The sequence below is a fragment of the Belonocnema kinseyi genome, chromosome 10 (assembly GCF_010883055.1).
Source record: "Belonocnema kinseyi isolate 2016_QV_RU_SX_M_011 chromosome 10, B_treatae_v1, whole genome shotgun sequence".
Classification (NCBI taxonomy): domain Eukaryota; kingdom Metazoa; phylum Arthropoda; class Insecta; order Hymenoptera; family Cynipidae; genus Belonocnema; species Belonocnema kinseyi.
Window position 1 is genome coordinate 80,415,040 of NC_046666.1, and position 18,639 is coordinate 80,433,678.

Genomic DNA, 18,639 nt, shown 5'->3' on the forward strand with positions numbered 1-18,639 from the left:
AGCTATCTAAGGATGGTACTATAGAACGCCACCTCAAGGTAGGCCTAGTGGCGCCATCTCTTGGTCAGGCCGGAAACTTATCAATCCACCCTCGTAATTAACCATAAAAATTGTTTTCAGTCTTTAGGGTTCTGTAGCCCAGTGTCAAAACCCTTATACATTACATTGAGTATCCCTTCATCCATTTGTCGTATTTGGGTCTCATATCTTTATTGTTGGGTCCTCTGATTTTGGGCCCTACTAACTTTAACCAAGTTTTATAGTTTATTAATTCTGCAACCATTTTTTTAGCACTTTCTCACTCTCAAAATTTTTAAAAATATTCCTGCATTTCCTACGCGGTTTTCTGCACATCACCTTTGTAAACAAATGCAGAAAAAAATTACTATCAGAGAAAAGCAGAGAATCACTGCGCTTCTCTCGGGGTCTTCTGCATTTTATCTGAAGGTTAAAATGTACAGATATTTTCTAAGAAACGACGATGAAATGAAAATTATTTGCATAAAAATTCAGAGAAACCTTCCTTCTCTCTGTGCGACTTCTGCAATATATCCGCAAATTAAAAAGGAACAAATTTGAATGAAGGTAATGTTACAGGGAAAAAATTACCCCAGCAGTACGTATGTTGCAGCAATATTGCATAACAACATCGGCAATTCTACATTATATCAATGTTCTCTCCCAAACTATATTACTTTGCAATATCGCTCCAACGTTGTGACAATTTTGCATAAATATTGTATTATTTTTAAGCTATTGCAGTAAAAACTCTGTTAGGAATTGAGATAGTCTCCTCCCTTTTCCCGTTCCAATATTTCAACATTATTTCAAAGCACTGTTTCAAAATTACAGCATAATTCCAAACCAATATTTTCCAAAGTAACTGTTCCTTTCTCCGTATTTTCTCTCTACTTATTTGGCAAAACTTCGAATTTCAAAGATTTTCCGCACAAAAAAATTTTGTGATAGTGACTTGCCCCAGAAAAAAGGGAACAATTGAGATAAAAGATTTGTATGAGGAAGCAAAATAAATACACTGTTTTCGCTTCTTTCTGCAGTTTCTATAAATAGAGGAGACCACCCTACATTATAGATAATGATAGTACAGTAGATAATCTTTAATTATAAGCACAACTATGATTAGTACAATCAATTATAATTGATATATATTAACAAATGTATATCATTTCTTAACTATTAATTACATTAAATTAATTATTTAACATCCATTATTATTTTTAATTAATGATTATCTATTGTAGGCTTGTTTTCCATAAACTAGAATTAACCGTGATTAGCAATAAAAACACTTAAAATAAATTCATCCAGAGATAAGATTTGCATGAAGCAGCAGAGTAACTTCGCTTGTTTTCCTTTCTCTCTGAAGTTTCTCTATCAATGAGAATCAACAGAGATTTGCAGTAAAAGAACTTGAGAGGAATTCATCCAGAGAAAGGTGTTGCAAAAAAAAGCAGAGTAACTCCGTTTCTTTCTGCAGTTTCTCCATCTGCCGTTTTTTGCCGCAAAATTGCAACAAAAATTGACATCAGATGACGTTTCGTACCCCAAGTCAATTCAAAATTTTTTTTTCTGTGTGAGTTGTCCCAAATTTGACTTTAGAATAGAGGGCATGCCACCCTCACACTCAGCCTCGATTTTATAAGGTTCCCACAATGAAAATTCCCTCGAAGCTTGAGCCAAATTAGTTAATATTAAGACGTGCCGCAAAGCTCCAGCAAATCTCTTAAGATTAACATGGGAAAACTTTGGTTTGGCAAAAATTAAATTCACGTTCTGAGTTTTAAACTTGGCTTGCGGAAGATGATTAGATTTGTTGGGAAGTCTCGAACGAACAATATCCGCTAATTTACTTTGAATTTTGAAACACCCCCCCCCCCCCAATTGACAAATGTGATCTCTGTTTTTCGCTTTTTTAAATACATTATTTTTAAGCAATTAAAATATTTTTAATAATTTATAAACTTTTTTTCAATTCTTTAAACAATTTTTATTTGTTTAAATTTTTTCCTACTAACTGATTGAAAGGAACTTTTTTAATTTAATCGGACCATTATTCATTTATAATAAAACTGATCTTTGTGTCAAAACTTTACAAAAGAAAAAAAATTTTAAGAAATGGATATCGTTTCAACAATTGAACATTAGTTAATAAATTCTTTAAAACATTTCACGTGTCGAATAAAATTCATTTATGGCAAAATAACTGAAAAACAGAGCTCATATGCGTCAATTTTGCGCAAAATTGGCAACCTCAGTTTTTTAAGGCATTTTTGGGGTTTCATAATGAGAGGTGAGGGTCGATAAATTCAATGAAATTTAGCAAAAGTTATTCCGTGGATCAAGCTATCTTTAAATCCAGAAACGTGAATTTAATTTTTCCGGAAACAAAATTTTTCCCATGTTGCAGTACGCAACATTGCCTTAGATGACGAAAGGATAAAACAAGTTAATAAGTAAATTTGTTGAGATGTTTTGGGCCTGTTGAGAGAATGAAAAAAAAGAAACGGTTACATTTAGGTAAAGTAAATGGTATCGTACCCAGAGCAAGACCAGGCAAAGAATAGTGTGAATGAGACCCTGAATGAGAATCGCCTGAAACGTAAGACCTTGGATACTATAATAGGGCCTCAAGGAGATCTTTACATGGTGACTTTGTGAAGTTCTTCGCCTGGGATGCTTGTTAGAGACCAATCTCACTAGCAAGTGATTTGGTTCGGAACAGAGTTGCGGAACGAACTTGTTATTTATATAAACGACCCGGGAATTCTACATCAAGCTCAAAATCTAAGCCTCCCTCCCCTACTTTTACCGCCTATGAACTCCTTCGTAACCGACGGTATAATCTGCGGCACCTCTTAATATTAACTGATTTGGAGATTTTCTCCCCGCGATCCTCACAAACTAGGAAATGGGCAGAAGTTGCATGCCCTCCATTCGAAAAAAATTTCAACCGGTATGATTTTGGACCACCCTATTGTAAAAAACTCAATGTAACTAATCAATTAGTTACCTTTATAAAATGAAAAGAATTATGTTAACGACACTTAAGGCTCTTTTACATTACATTAAAAAACCAGGAGAATTTTTCTATTTCAAGTCTAGTGTCCTCAAATCAAAAACTACAAAAACTATTGGAAACCCAAGTACAAGTGCTTTTTGATTTCTTTCTAGGAGTCTCATTGCATTCATGGACTTGACGAAGCGCTAATGTAAGACTAGGATTTCAAACAGAATCCCGTTCCTCATTCATTGGTCGTTAGGCGTTCTCCGCGAACCTGCTCTGTTTTTAAGGATAGTAGATACGCGGCCATAAAACGATAGCCCGTCACCAGGGGATAGAATTACCAGTGGATGCGTGCCATGCATTAATATGGAGAAAATGCGACTACAGAAATCAAGGTGCGCGGGTATGAGTTCGTCGAGGTGTCAAATATCGGTGGCTACTTTATCCCACCCGACAGCCTGTCAAGCTTCATTATCACCTTACAACGCACGCTCAGCCAGCTTGTTTCTGTTCCAACGATACAACTCGTGCATTCCTCATATTCTCGTTTCATGAAAAGACGAGTGGTTTTCATTCAACTTCTTTTTTGTGGGAAGTACGAGCACGGCTAAACTCAATTGAGTTTCATCCAAAAGTAATTGCACATCCTGTTGTGATTTTGGTTCTCGTTTCATGTATTCCCCACGGTTCATTTAATTCAGAGAGGAGAAGGCCGTTAGGTTCTTTTTTGACAAAAATATCATGTTTTTTTTAATTCAAACTTTTCATTTTTTCGTATACTATGCGAGATATGAAAAAATGCTACAGGTAAATATTTTCCCTCTGTTCGAAATCTATTAAATTATGTTAATTTGTATTATTCTATCGACTGTCGCTTTGGAAATCTTCCGAAAAAATGAAAAAGATTTTTTAAGTTTCTTCAGATGATTTTAAAAAGGAAATTCTTTGAAAGGGGGAGCAAGTATTTTCAGGTCATTATTGACATTGAAAGATCAAACCTCGTTATTCAATTGAAGACAAGTTTTGCTATTCATACCGAAATTTGGATACCCATAGCCACAGCGAAAAATGTATTGTTACTGAGTAATGAAGGTATTATAATTTGCAGTATAAAAAACGGAAGTACAGAATAAATTTGGACGGCTGCAATAAAAGGGCACTTTTGGTCAACATGGAGTTAAGTCTAAAGGCATGTAGCCGGATGAATTCCCGGCATTTAAGGCCCAAAACGAACCCTCCATGTGGACAAACAAGTCATCGGGACATTTTTGAAGTTTAAACTTCGAAAAAACGTATTTCGAGAAAAACGCATTTTAACTTTCTGGATAGGAGTACACTCCCAATAAGTTCACTATAGGTTTCAGTATCATCCCCTATGCAAACTCAAATATAATAATTTTGACCTGAAATCAGAAAAACGCGCATATCTCCTGTAAACTAGAACGCGTCATAATACTGGGACTTTTCATGCGGACGTACAAATATGACATTTGAAAATGTGTATCGGGTAGTTATACACAATTAAAATTTGAAAGTATGTAATTATCGTAATAAAAAACTAACTTGTTTTTTACAAACACCCAATGCAATTTTGTTGGTATATTGTTATTGTCAACTATGTTTTATTGTAAAATATTCTATTCTACTATTTTTTTCTTTAACTCTTAATGAAATTCTATTTTAATTATTTAGTAATAAAAAAGTCGAAAGGGGAATTGGATAAAATTATGCAATTCTTGAAAAAGGATAAAGAAATTATAAAATATAATAGAAAGGTTAGAATAAAATAAGGAAATTGATAAAAAGAAATATAAATGGATACAATTATTACTGGCATCAAAAAAAATATCTTTGGCAGAAATAGGATGAAAAAGACACAAAAAACTTTTAGTGAGAATAATAGAGCATAATTAAAGTAGGGGTGTTCGAAAATTTTGTATGGACTTTTAAAATGGCCAAAACAAAAAAAGTTGTTAACTGTTACCATTATCACCAAACTCAAGTGTCAGGGTAATCAATAAGTATATTTGCATTAAAATTTCGAACTTATTTTTGATGCTAATTTAAATTCTTTATAATGCGCAAGCATTTGTAAATAAGAACTATATAGAATAAAGTACAAAGTTTTTAAAAACGATGGAAAAGGGTAGAATTATTTGGAGGAGAAATAAAGATCAAAAGGGTTAAAAAGTTATTAAATAAATTTAAATAGAAATAAAATTAAAAGTGGTTTGAAATGTAGAAAATGGCACAATTTTGACCATGTACATTATAATTAAAGGGAATAGAGAATTAAAAAAATTGTGCTAAGAGTAATAAGACAAAAAATTATAAATATGTGTAGAAAAGGATAGAGATGAGTCGAATTTTTGAAAGATAAGTTGGATAAACAGCAATAAAATTGAATAGAAGTAAAAAAGCATCCTATTGAATCTTGAATATGATAATGTTAATTTTTATGCAAGTAAGAAGCATAATATGTCCTCTATTCCTGTATCTCAAAAACATCATTAACACTTTTAACAAACCTGATGCAGGCACAACCTAGTCGAGCTATGCTTTCTTTCGGTTGAACAACACACTCTGCCATCACTAATAATAGTTGCTTCAACATCAGTGTCGTCGCCGGAAGAAATTCATCATTTCTTACATCATCAGGTCCTGAAATTGAAATAAACCCCATTACGAATACATTTTTTGAATCTTCCAAAGAAAAAGTACTGCTCACCCTGTAAGTGAACAATGAAATCGACAACTAAATCAGTCGTGAGACCGCAGCACTGCTTGAAGTTCGGGGCGAAATTATCCCAACCCCTAAAAATCTTTGAAGTCTTTCTCAGCCAATTTTGTACCATCGGGAGAAGAAGATGATTTACACAATACAATCCAAAAGCTGGTCCAGGAACATTTAATGTGTCTCTTAGAAGATGGAAGAATGTCTCCAATACATGTGGTTGATATCTTCTAGGACATATCATAGTAGCACTAGCTAGGCCTTCAATAAGTATGTACCAAACCCTTAAGATTCCACTAGGTCTATCCATACTTTGCAAAGTCATAGTCTGACTAGGATCTACTTTCGTTAAAACTTCATAGGACATTTCTGGAATAATCTCGTGTATTGAATCAGTTTTTCTGTCAAACTTAGTCACCTCATGGTTAGGTATATGTGGATCTACATATTGAGGTATAGTTGACATTGATATCCTCTGAGCAGAATGGAAGATTGGACAGGCTGGCATTCGATACATAGAAGCTAAAATGTCACTGCAGCTCAGAAGGTATTTCAAACTCTCGACACATAAGCGCATTTTTCTAGCTTCTAATATGTCTATATCCTGATCATCGTCTAGATTATCACTGTCTGATGAACCTTTGACATGACGAAGAAGGCATAAAATACAATCTAAAGCTGCATTTGCGAATACTAGGGTATTATCTGTTGAAAGGAAGACTCTGAAAACTTCCAATAAGGGTGCTGATTCAACACTGTCCGAATTTCCCACTGATGCTATCCTCAAAGCACCAAAAAGTGGACGCCATCCTGAGCGAATTTCTGTTCGGTTGGTTTCGACAAACTCACAGATACAGCTTACAATCTGGAAAGAAAGTGATATTGAACAGTTGTGTTAAAAAGAAGAAGGTAAAGGAAAAGAAGACAAAAGAAAAACGGAATAATAACATCAAGGACAGAATTAGTGGACCGAGCAAATTACCAAACTTTGAATTTAGATGCTCCTTACCTGATCTTGAACATCACTATCACATAATTCCAAACAAAGAAGATTTTCGAAAGGTTTGAAAAGTGCTTCATTAAAGTGGAAATGGGCCAACTCGACTTGTTCATTCAACAAAGCTGTCATCGAATCATGAATGCATTGAACAGATTTTTTTGAGATGCTGCGGTCCTTATGACAAGCTGCCTCCATAAAATGTGGACCTAGAATGCTCCAAACCTAAAAGGAGGTTTAGATATAAAATACCAACATTCATGTGTTATCTACATATACCATTGTCAATATTGTATGTACTAATCTGAAAAGCCTGAAATTATCTTACAGTTCATAAAAATAGGCTCAACAACCACAATAACTCATATATACCTACCCTCATGACATGAATCAAAGGTCTTCCACTTTTGACGCACTTGAGCATCACTTCTCCCAACCTGGTTAAAAGCAAAACGTTTAGTTCATCTTCTCTAGGTTTATTTTTCCTCCACCAGACTTTTCTATTCTCTTTAATTCCATCAATGTTTTTAAATAGTTGGTCTTTGCTTGCTTTGCACAGTGCAGCTAAGAAGGAACAAAGAGCTCTAAGATTCAATTTGAGGGCTGCATCTTCGAAAAGTCTGTCTACTTGTTGAGACAAGACACAAATTATTTTAGCTGCGTAGTCTGCTGGAAGAATACCATTGAACTGGCTATCAGCGTTTGATTCTTGAATGATTTCTGGGATTGTGTCTATTCCAATGTTTTGTGTATAGGGACTTGATAGAAAGCTGTAGACATCCACACTGTAAAAAGAATATGTTAATAGAAATATAAATGAAAATGTTTAAAAGTATTGTAGCAAGTTTTATGAGCTAGAAGATATAGAGCTTCTATAAAATTCTTACCAAGTCTCCTCATCATCAATGTTGAAATTCATCGTATTTGATTTCGAATCCTTCTTAGATTCTCGTTTTTCCTTTTTATGGTGAACTTTAGGCATGGACGGATTTTGGTTCCTTCCGAAGAAATCGTGTTCAAGTTTACTCACATAGAGACAACATCTACATAAAAGAAGGAAATAAATTTTATACACAAAAGAATATTATAGTTGTCTTATCAACTACCAACCATAAATAACAAGATCAAGGAAATCAAGATGTCCTAATAAATTTTAAGCTTACGTAAAAACATGTGGCCAACAATCACTTCCATGACTGCTCAGTTCCAATCCTCTGCCCAGAAGCACCTCCATACTCAAAGCATGTGATGTGTGAAGATAAGTAGCTTTTTTTTGTAGTTTAAGCCTAAGAACATCTTTGGTCCTTCTAAGTTTTGAAATTGACTGCTCTGAACAAGCTGCTTTAGCTAACAGTGCAAAGATCGCCCCACAACGATTTTGTAGTCCTAGAAATATTGTAAAAGTCAAAATAGTATCAGTTTCATCTAATTAAAGTATCAATCATATAAATATATGATTGTGAATGACAAAATAATATCAATACGATCTAGAGTTACATATGATAAGACGGTGGAAAATACCTAAAACATTGCTCAGCGTAGCAGCTTTGTGAAGTCCTTCCAACGCCAGAATAATCGTATCCTTAACACTTCGACTGCCTCCATCCTTGCTCAAAATACCTTTTCCACTTTCTTCTTTACAAGGATTCAAACCTGTAGCGAGAACAGCAACCATGCTATCCCAGCAACAAGTCAGTACTCGCCTTGATAGTTTGGCACCTGCTTCAGCTTCTGGAGTAGGTTCACTTCGTGAGAGTTGAGCACGTTCCAATCTTCGATAATCAGACAGAAACTGTCCACCTCTGTGACTTCCACTTATCCCATCAACATCTGTCAAGGTTAGAAATTTCTATGTCTCTTATCTCACATTTATTTGTCTTCATTCTCTACTAAACAAGGTTATTGAAAAGTTTTACTAACCTATTAGAACATTCACAAGAGCACTATTTTCAGTCGAATTCGGGTTGTAACCACATTTTTCGAGAAGATTACTAGCAAGAATTTGTTGGTAGAGTTCAGACAGCCAAGTTGCCGACAAATAGACCAGCACCCCTGAACCATGTACCTCCTCTACGAATTGTTCCTGTGGTCACATACCAAAAATCAGTCAGATTATGAGAAGAATATTATTTAATTAATAACAGAAACTATTGTAAAAACCTCATTAATTGGCACTTGTCGCCCCTCCTCTTCATAATAATTCATTTTGATTAACTTCAGATTAAGAAGCAAAGCCGCATATGTTGCTAAATAGATCCCATCAGCATTCATAATTGTAACTAGTGTACAAGGATCTTTATTAGGATCTACCTGACCTTGAAACTTCTGTTGTGCAGCGAACACACCTAAAGCAATACATTATAAATCATTCCTGATTAAAATATTTCTGGCTATCATATTTAGAATAGATAAATTACATACTGTGGCAGTACACAGAAGCGAAGTTCTGCAGAGCTTCGTCAACCTCAATATTACTTCTCAGACTAAGAACCATCGGTATCAGATCACTCCTCAAAGTCTTAACAAATCTTTTAGCATTGTGACGTTCAACATCCACATTACATTCCTCTGCAACTTGTCGACCTACATGCAGGCATTTTGGAAGCCTTTCGAGCCTCAATCTCTCTCTTTCATTCGCGAGAGCATAGTCAGTATCATCTATACTATTATCTTCATTCATTTCATCAGATTCGTGAGGACCTTCTGTGTCTGTTGAATCTCCATCTTCGGAAGGTCCATGCCCAGATGATTCGGAATCAGAATAGTTTCCCTTTTTCATAAGCTCTAGCTGTTCTCTATAAGTCTTAGGAAGACGAGCCATACTTTGGTAAGTGAGCGGACCTCTATAGTCACAGGATTCAAGATCATCATAGAGTATGTTAATTGTGCAAGTGTACTTATGACTGATCGCCTTTCCTTCGCAGAGTTCTTGAAGAGCTGATAACATTGCAACTATACAGGAGACACTCGCATGGAGGACATTTACGCCAGATGAGATTGATTCTTCAATCGAATCCATTGCTCTGAAGCATAAAGTATACTGACAATGATATATCGAAAGGGATTAAAGTTTGGAAAATCAAAAGATATATCTTACGATGATAGTTTTTGGGATTCTAAAGAATTTTCTAATACGGGAAGCATTATGTTAATTATGAATGAGTATCTAAAAGAACTTACAGTCTCATCAAAGCCATGTCGCTCTGCAGTTGACAAGATTTATCTTCATCTACAAGCAGAGGTCCAGCAAAGTCAACAATTCTACTAGGACTTCTTAGGAGTTCCCTAAGTGCTTTCAAAGGTTCCAATCGTTGTTGAGGAGGAGGATAGAGCAGCATCCTGTGAAAGACTGATTCCAGAACAGGTCTAAGCGGACCCGCACATCCAACTAGACGTACCAATTCTGTCCCAATGCTAATGGAATCAAAAAAGAATCAAGAATAGCAAGAATTCTAATTAAGACCCAATAATTTTTTGTAATCCCATAAGTTCATACCTATAAACCGTTTTGGCTTGATGACTATCGAAGCTGAGGGATGTTGTTAAATATCCAGAACCTCTTCCCACTTCCGTTTCTTTTCCTTCACGTGATGTAAAGGATTTATCCACTCTTGGAGTTCCCAGAAAAGCTATCAGAGCAGGACAGAATTTTTGCCAGAGAAAGGTAGTGAAGTGGGAGTTGGTATGAATTTTCTGGGGGAGTGAAGATATCAATGTGTGGAGGCACTCCAACAAAAATACCACAGTGCTTCCGTTTCGAGTGCTGCTGTAACAACATTTCCTTAAAATTACTCATAGGGTCTTGGACGTTCATGTCTTCGATTAACTTACTTCTGGGCCTCGTCGAGCTTACAACAGATGTATTGAAGAATCGGTAACGCCTCATTGAAGCAAGACACTCCTCTCTCACGAACGTTTTTGTTCCGCTTGGCGTTCTCGTCCATTTCTTGGCACTCCTCGTCTGAAATGTACATGGTACGAGTTTCGTTATTGCTGGTACAGACATGTAAAGGAGTGTGAGATTTAGGGTTTAAAATCCAAGTTTCTGGATCGAAAGAAATGAAGTAGGTGGACAATTATCTTAAGGTTATCAGATTACACTTTATGACTATTTCCAAATATTGGTTGCCGCTTTCATAACATTGACTCTTTTTTGGCAGAACCTGGTGTTAAATTATTGCTTCAGGGCGGATTGACTTTTGAAAGGGTGGGCCGCTTTGTAGTCCTGAACGTCTTATGTTATATTCTTCAATATTTACAAAATTTTTGTAAGCCAGTTTCAAAACATTTACTAGAACCAATTTTCTATCCCAATACTGTGAATCAGAAATGTTTGCAAAAAGATTAAAAATAATTTCAGAAGTAATTAAGCAAACCAAGATCAAGCCCTTAGGGATTCAACAGGAATTCACTGTTCCAATTACGATAAATTTATTTTAATCTTTTTTCGATTACAAGGGTACAAATTAATTTTATTTTTATTTTGAATGTTAATTAAATACTTCATATGCATTTAATGTGACATCTATGTAACAAATTTTTTTGTTAATTTCTAATGAAAGCAAGCTTTCTTCTGAAGCATAAGTTAAATTATACAGAATTAACATTTTGGAGAAGTATACTTTTTTTATTAGGGACCCTTAATTTTGAAAATAAGCAGGTGTCTATTATTAAGATTTTTATTCTTGGGTGTAAGAAAATTCAAAATGTTTTCGGACATTTTACACAGTATCAAAACATTTTAAAAAAAGTATAAGCAATTTAATTTAAAGCATTGTGAGAATTTCAATGGTTTTCCAAATCTTTGAGATAGTTTGGAAATATCTGAATAATTTAAACGGATTCTAATATATTTCGAAAATTTTATATTGTGTAATTTCAAACTTATTTGAAATTGTTTCTTCATAAGGTTTCAATCTAGAAAACATAGAAAGCGTACTTTTGAAGATCGTTGTTTTTCTGTGAACTTGTTATTTTTTTGAAGTATGTAACTAATGATAATAAGGCTTTTAATTTGAATTGGTAAAATTTTGATCAATTTAAATTTAAAAATATAAGATTTCTAATTTTCCTTTTTTTCATTTAAATATTCATTCAATTAAAAGGAAATGCTTTCAATATCTCAAACGTTACAATTCTAAAAATGTAAACTGCCTAGCTTTGAATGTTTCAATCCGATAATATTGGCAGCTTTTGACGTTTTTCTACTTTAAATTTTTTGAACTGGCCGGAAACGTAACTCGAACAAATCCTTACCGAACGATCTGAAAGTTTAAAAATATATTCAAAATTGCTTTCTCTAGCGACGTACGTAGGATTTTTGTTATGTTGCATAGTTTTTTTTATAAATTAAAATGATGGATTCTTATTCCTTGAAGAGTTTTGATAAGATCATTAAAGTATAGACTATACTTTATTAAAAAATTTTATTTCTTGGATTAAATTCATAAAAATATGTTTTTCCCTGTGTTATTTTTAGGGAAAACTTCAGGTGCTGGGCGGCACCTGATGATGTTAAGATCAAAATATTAAAATTGATATTCTGTCTCCATATCTGGATTTTTAACCCCAATATAGATAATAAGATATCCTTTTCTTGGTATTTAAATTCAATATCTACGTATTAAAATTTTAAATTTAAAAATATTCACACATTAAGCCTTAATATCTGGATATTAAATTTTAATATCAAGATATTACATTTAGTCTTAATATCCACTTTTCTCCGCGTGGACAGAACCTCTTATCAAGTGACGATTTTCAAAGTAAAGTTTTGTATATTTCGAATAAAAAATTGAAAAGAGCTCAAATTCAGAAAAGTCTGCTAAAAATGAACCTTATGAAGTGAGCTTTAATTTAAAAAATTAAACCCTAATTTTAATAATCCTTCGAAAGTGTCCAAAAATATTTTCCGTTTTAGTAATATTTAAAACAAAATTTTCACCCATTATTATTTCATGTTGAAATTACTTTTTATTATGTTAAATAAGAGTTTTAAGATTTCTGAATACGTCTTATTTGATTTAGTTCAATTTTACATTATAGAATTTGAGTTTTTCTCAATCGTGTAATTCACATCAATGTGACACGTTTCTGTACATTTGCATTTTGAAAATCAGTATTGAAAATAAAAATAAAATAATTTGATTAATTCATGTGATAAATAGGTTTTAAAAACACTGAATTTTATTATAGTTATGCGAATAAAATTTTTTTAATTAGGTCGCAACCGAATTCGGTGAAATAAAATGGAATGACCCTTATGATAAGTAGTTAAGTTCGTGTACCCAATTATTCTAATTGTAAGCATTTCTTAAAACGCATATTTAATTTTTAACTATATATACTTTAAAATTGTGTACTACACAAAGTGCCCTACACATCGTTCAGTCACTGGATGTGGATACTCTTTAAATATACCTATAATTTGTTTTGCATTTAATTTAAAATTTGGGAAACAGGAACTGTATGATTATAACTTGAATGTGTGAAGATTATTTCTTTTTAAATAATAAAAAAGGAAAAGCACCTCCTCGAATTATTCATTCAAATCTTCTTGAACTAAATTTGAACACGAATAAATCCTTACCTAAAAAGAGGCAAAAAGATCGCAACGTCTGGCTGGTAGCTGCCTGTGCTGCAGTTCTCACGGCTTGATTTCCATTTTCGAAGGCTTCACAACACGTCGTCAAGATCGCGATGATCAAGCGCCCGTTCATCGTCCAGTATTGGGAACACGCGACTTGAAGTAACACCTTCAAAAAGCAAAAAAAGACTCACGTAGGTGTCACGGAAGGCTTCAAAATCGTTTAAGAACTGTGATGTCTTCTTATTTCGGATCATTTTATTTTTTAATCCGACAGAGAAAGACTGAAGATTGCACTCTATTTTGTTTTAATGCTCTTCTTGTCTTCAAAAAATTGTGATCTAGAAGAAAAAAAATATTTAATAAGAATAAAACTCACTTTAAGCATGTCAGTTTGAGTGTCATCCGATTGTGATAGAATCGAACCCATAGCATGCAACATTTGTGCTGGCAACCATAAAGAATCATCTTCCGGTTCGTATGGTGACTGGAACCTGTCATCCCTCAACATTTTCTGAAATTAAAGTAAAAATTTCTCTGCATTAAATAATTACTTTCCAGGTAAATTTAGATTTATAATTCCCCTCATTGATAAGTGTACTTCCATATGAAAAGGGCCCAGGCTGTCGGTATGGAGTTACGTACTATATATATAGAGACATATATACCCAGATAGTTTTAAGGCACTTTAGACAAAGAAAAAACGCCCTAAGTTGAAAAACGAAACACTGGGACACTTTTTAAGTTGAAAATTCGAAAAATCGATCTTCGAGAAAAACACATTTCAAGTTGGCGAGTGCCGTAAGGGCCAAGCTCCAGCGTTGAACTTTATCTTTAAAAGCAAAATACACTCATTTCCGATCGTTACACAACACGAAAATGGTGCCAAAATATAGAGCAAAGATCAAAGTATAAATCATAACTCTGTAAATAACATCGAAAAATTGGATTCTTTTCACACAAAATTACATACGCATTATCTAATAACTAATAAAATTGGATTACAAATATTTTTTCTTCAATTTGACAACAACTTTGAAACTGCATTATCGAAAGAAAACTAATATGTAAATTTAGACTGGATAGAAAATGTGCCTAGAAGAATTTGTAACATTTCCACAATATTATTTTGTTTTGTATGCAAATAAGAAATGTAAACGTTCAAAATAAAATTTTTAAGGGCATGTGACACAGCTAAATATCTATTTTACTGACCTCACTTTATCAGTTCACTGAATGTTTTTTTGAACCTAAGAACTTTTTTTGTGAATAAAATATCGAGCTGAAACTTTGGAAAATGTACTAGAGTACAATAAAGTACGTTTAAGTACTGCATGTTGGTAGGAACTTCACTGAAAATTATTTCATCTTTTTTCTGAACCTCTACATTGTTTGAACGTTCGAACTTTTTTTATACATAAAATATCGGTCTCAAACTTTGAGAAATGCAAGAGCTTAAAGAAAACTACGTTTAAGTACAAATCTTGATAATAAAACATGTAAGAAAAAAATTTCAACTACCAATTCCATCGGCATCAGCCGGTAACGTTGTATAAGAAAATACGAAACCTGGCGGCCACTAGACGAGGATCTAGAGGGTTAGCGCTAAAAGCAAAGTAACATGAGAAAACTTTTTTTACATGAAATTTGAACTAATAACTTGCAAATTAATGGGAAAAGCGATATAAATTCAGACTTTATGTATAAAAATTTATCATTTTTAAAACTAGAATGATAATTATTCACCAGTTTTCAATAAAGAACATTTTAGAACTGAAAGTACACAACGAAATGTTTACAAATATAAATTTATTAAATTCGTATTTTGGTGAAGGCTGAGTATATTTGTATGTTTGGACGTACACAGTCTTCCAAAATAATTAGAACTGAAAAAGGGTTATATGGTATAGGGGGCAAGTTACAACATTTTCATCAATCATGCCACTATATATTTTCTAAATTTGTATTCGGATCAAATGGGCCACTTGATCTAATCTGTAAGAGTTTTCACTAACTCCACAATGTAATCTCACTGATTCAAAATACTAGAAATCGGCCGCTGATTGCAAGCAGTAAGGTTTTTCGTTTTGTAAATATAAATTTCTAATTTTAAATTTCAAAACAGATTATTCCACTGTTCATACTTTTCTTTGACAAAGAGTTCACAATCGATGAAAATGCCTTTTAAAATGAACAAACGAATGCCATGATTGTTTGTAGACACAAAAAATATTTGCAAGTTTTAGTTGCTTTTACTGTAGTTGAATATACTTTATAGTATTTAATTGTACTTTGATTTATAAGCAATGTATCAAAAATTACTTATTTGCATTAGAAACAAACGAAATTTTTACTTTTTAATTACTACTAGAAAGGGGACCATTCATTTTTCACAATACCTATGCTAGAAGAGAAAGTTAAAACTATAGTATAAACTATTTTTAAAAAATCTGATTGCTAAAATAAAGATTGGCAGGACATAATAAGGTAAGATTCATTATTCTGAAAACTCTTTTTGCATAGAAATTTCTGTAAAAATATAATACATATGCGTAGCGTGGACAGAATTTTTTCCAAATTGCTTTTTTTTTGTATTAGTAATAAAAGGCTAGTTTAAAAAAATGTGAGGAATTTTCCATTCGGTAAAATTGAATTTGCAATACAAAAATACAAGAATATACTTCCGAACTGATGTAATACTAAATTGATAACAAAAAAGTTTGATCGAAAAGAATCTTCCGGTGATGAGAAAATATAATTGTCCGAAGTTCAGGTTATTTCGTTGATTTCAGATTCGATTTTACAGAATGTTATTTTGCTCTCCTGTAAAATTGCCTATTTTTTCCTTAATTCATTTATTTCTACAATGTATACCACATTCATTTTAAAATCACAATTAAAGTTCTTAATATTAGTCATTGATTATTACTCGCGGAAGTAGATAATAATTAATACAATTTTAGTAACTATTCTTCATACACTAAATTTCCGCCAATATATTTTTTCAACTCAAAATAATATATTTTTTAAACTTTCCATACATTATTTTTCAATTGTATTGCCTGCTTCATACTAAAATATCAAGTATTTAAAAAATTCTAATTGAGAAACATACGATCTGCTTCTAAAACAAAATAGAAAATGTTCATTCAGAAACAAATCAAACTGAAATTTTGAATTTTACCTGGCAAAATTTCAACATGACTACAACCCTTAAATAAAAATCCACTCTCTGAAACATATGCGGGGGTGCAAAATATATATGTATACACGAATTCACAAACTATCTCGTCACTCAATAAATTATAAAAAATATGAGTAAATACATACATGTAGACCAGAAAGGCCAAAAGCAACCAATTTGCTCCTTTTTGTTTCAAGCGCGAGTTGAATAGCACGCAAACATTTTGCCCGCAACTCATGCGGGGGATCTCGTAGCAGTCCTTGCTGCTTGTCCATAAATTCTGAAATATTGAATAATTTTTTACTGTTTCGTGACAATTTTTATGAAAAATGAAAGATGAGTTAATTAATTTTATATTTACCGGAGGCTTCCTGCGCCGCCTTGCGTAAATTTTGTAATTTTGCATTTTGAACCTCCCTGATGATCTGCAGTAGGAGATCCTCCATGACACGACTGCCTTCCACGCGACTAATCGATAGCGTTTCCCCCTATTCGTATAAGGTGGACTTTTCATATCTACGTCTGCGTTATATAAATTTCAGGAAAGCGGCTAACTTTATTCTTCCTAGGAATCAATGATTATTTCGAGAAAATAAAAATCTCTTTATTTGCAAATTTCAATTCTAACAAAAATCTCATCAGTGCCATCAGTGTCATCAACCTGACACGAATCTTGATTTTTCTTCGTTTATTAATATTTAGATTTCGAAAGGATAACAAATGGAATTTAATAGAAGTCCTGAAAAAAAAATTAATTTCCTTAAGAACAATATGTTTCCAACTATATTATTCTTCACTCTCATTGGAAATCTTTATGAATTAATATCAATTTTTACTCACAATACTTGGGAGGAGAATTCAATTAACCATTGTTCAGAAATTTCAAAACATTTGAAGTATTTGAACCCGTAATTAATTTTGAAAAAGTCTTGTAAAAACCTAATGCTTTAAATTATATTTGAAATTGGTGTTTCGAATGTTCCATATAAACAAATATTTCTTTAGCATTTTAAACATTATACTTTCTGAATAAATAAGACAAAATAAATAAATATAACAAATAAAAAACAAATTATTTATTTGAGTAGGTAATAGAATAGAATTGATCTATGACACACAGAATTGTTTAAGGACATTTACCAGAGTGTCACGTGAAATGTTTCGAAATATATAATGGCACGTCTGTCTTTCCCACTCGAGTTTTAATTTTGTTTGAATAATGCAATTTTATCTTTTTTGAATTTTTAAGTATAAATGGGAAAAGGGGTTAGGAGCCCAGCTAAAACAGAATAAATACAATTGCATTATTCAAAAAAATTAAAAAACTCAAATGGGCTGGACAGACGTGGCTTTAGATATTTTAAATCATTTTTTATTCATTTATTTATATTAACTTTATATTCGCATGAGGGCCCTCGTACTATATAGAATGTATAAAGGATGCTTATTATAGGTTCCCTTCACTCTCCAACATATAGGTTATTTTTATAAAAATATCATTTGGTACTTTCCAAAAATATTTTTATCAATTATATTTCTTATAATATGTATTGAAAGTAATAACGACTAGTTTTTAAATGTTTGAATTTTAATTAGAATTTTAAAAAAAAAAAAAATTTATAAAATTTGAATTTGAGAAAATTAATTGTGGAGTCTTATATATTAAACATAATCCCAAACATTTATTTTTTCAAAAATTAAAAAAATGGGTGGTTTAAATTTACCTAGTTTTCATGCAATGTAAGTTCAGTATCTTCCCAATAGATAGCGCCACCATTCAGTATTTATAAACATTCTTTTTGAATACTTTAGAACTTTCTGCTGGTAAAAGTATATATTTAAAGCAATTGCGAAAAGTTAAAGTAGAATTAAAAAATTAGAAATAGATCAATTCTAAATTTAACATTTTTAAATTCTGCGTTTTATATTTTTCTGTGCTTTAAGCTTCTCATGACTTTTTTCTAGTGTGTTCTTATGACTGAAAATTCGATTTCTACACGTGGATTAACATATTGACTTAGACGTAATAATTTTTTAATCCACGTGGATTTTAGGGTTGCTACCTAGGACGGTTTTGGCCGGTTTGACCGGGTTAAACGTTTGCGGACGTTTA

The 18,639-nt window shown here is 32.6% G+C and overlaps 1 protein-coding gene across 1 annotated transcript in view; it reads right to left on the bottom strand.

The window, feature by feature from the left end:
* The window catches only part of LOC117182191 (brefeldin A-inhibited guanine nucleotide-exchange protein 3), a 26,629-nt gene extending 9,657 nt beyond the window's left edge, over nt 1-16,972 (bottom strand). Inside the window, exons 1-17 of the mRNA XM_033375252.1 lie at nt 16,888-16,972; nt 16,673-16,806; nt 13,722-13,856; nt 13,346-13,511; nt 10,588-10,717; nt 10,253-10,537; nt 9,937-10,170; nt 9,178-9,779; nt 8,917-9,101; nt 8,677-8,839; nt 8,278-8,586; nt 7,920-8,142; nt 7,644-7,799; nt 7,133-7,541; nt 6,769-6,981; nt 5,754-6,624; nt 5,554-5,686 (exon numbers count right to left, since the gene is read on the bottom strand). Of these exons, the coding sequence (XP_033231143.1) occupies nt 5,554-5,686; nt 5,754-6,624; nt 6,769-6,981; nt 7,133-7,541; nt 7,644-7,799; nt 7,920-8,142; nt 8,278-8,586; nt 8,677-8,839; nt 8,917-9,101; nt 9,178-9,779; nt 9,937-10,170; nt 10,253-10,537; nt 10,588-10,717; nt 13,346-13,511; nt 13,722-13,856; nt 16,673-16,806; nt 16,888-16,972 (4,433 nt within the window). The remainder of the gene's footprint in view (nt 1-5,553; nt 5,687-5,753; nt 6,625-6,768; nt 6,982-7,132; nt 7,542-7,643; nt 7,800-7,919; nt 8,143-8,277; nt 8,587-8,676; nt 8,840-8,916; nt 9,102-9,177; nt 9,780-9,936; nt 10,171-10,252; nt 10,538-10,587; nt 10,718-13,345; nt 13,512-13,721; nt 13,857-16,672; nt 16,807-16,887) is intronic.
* Nucleotides 16,973-18,639: the final 1,667 nt, after the last annotated feature.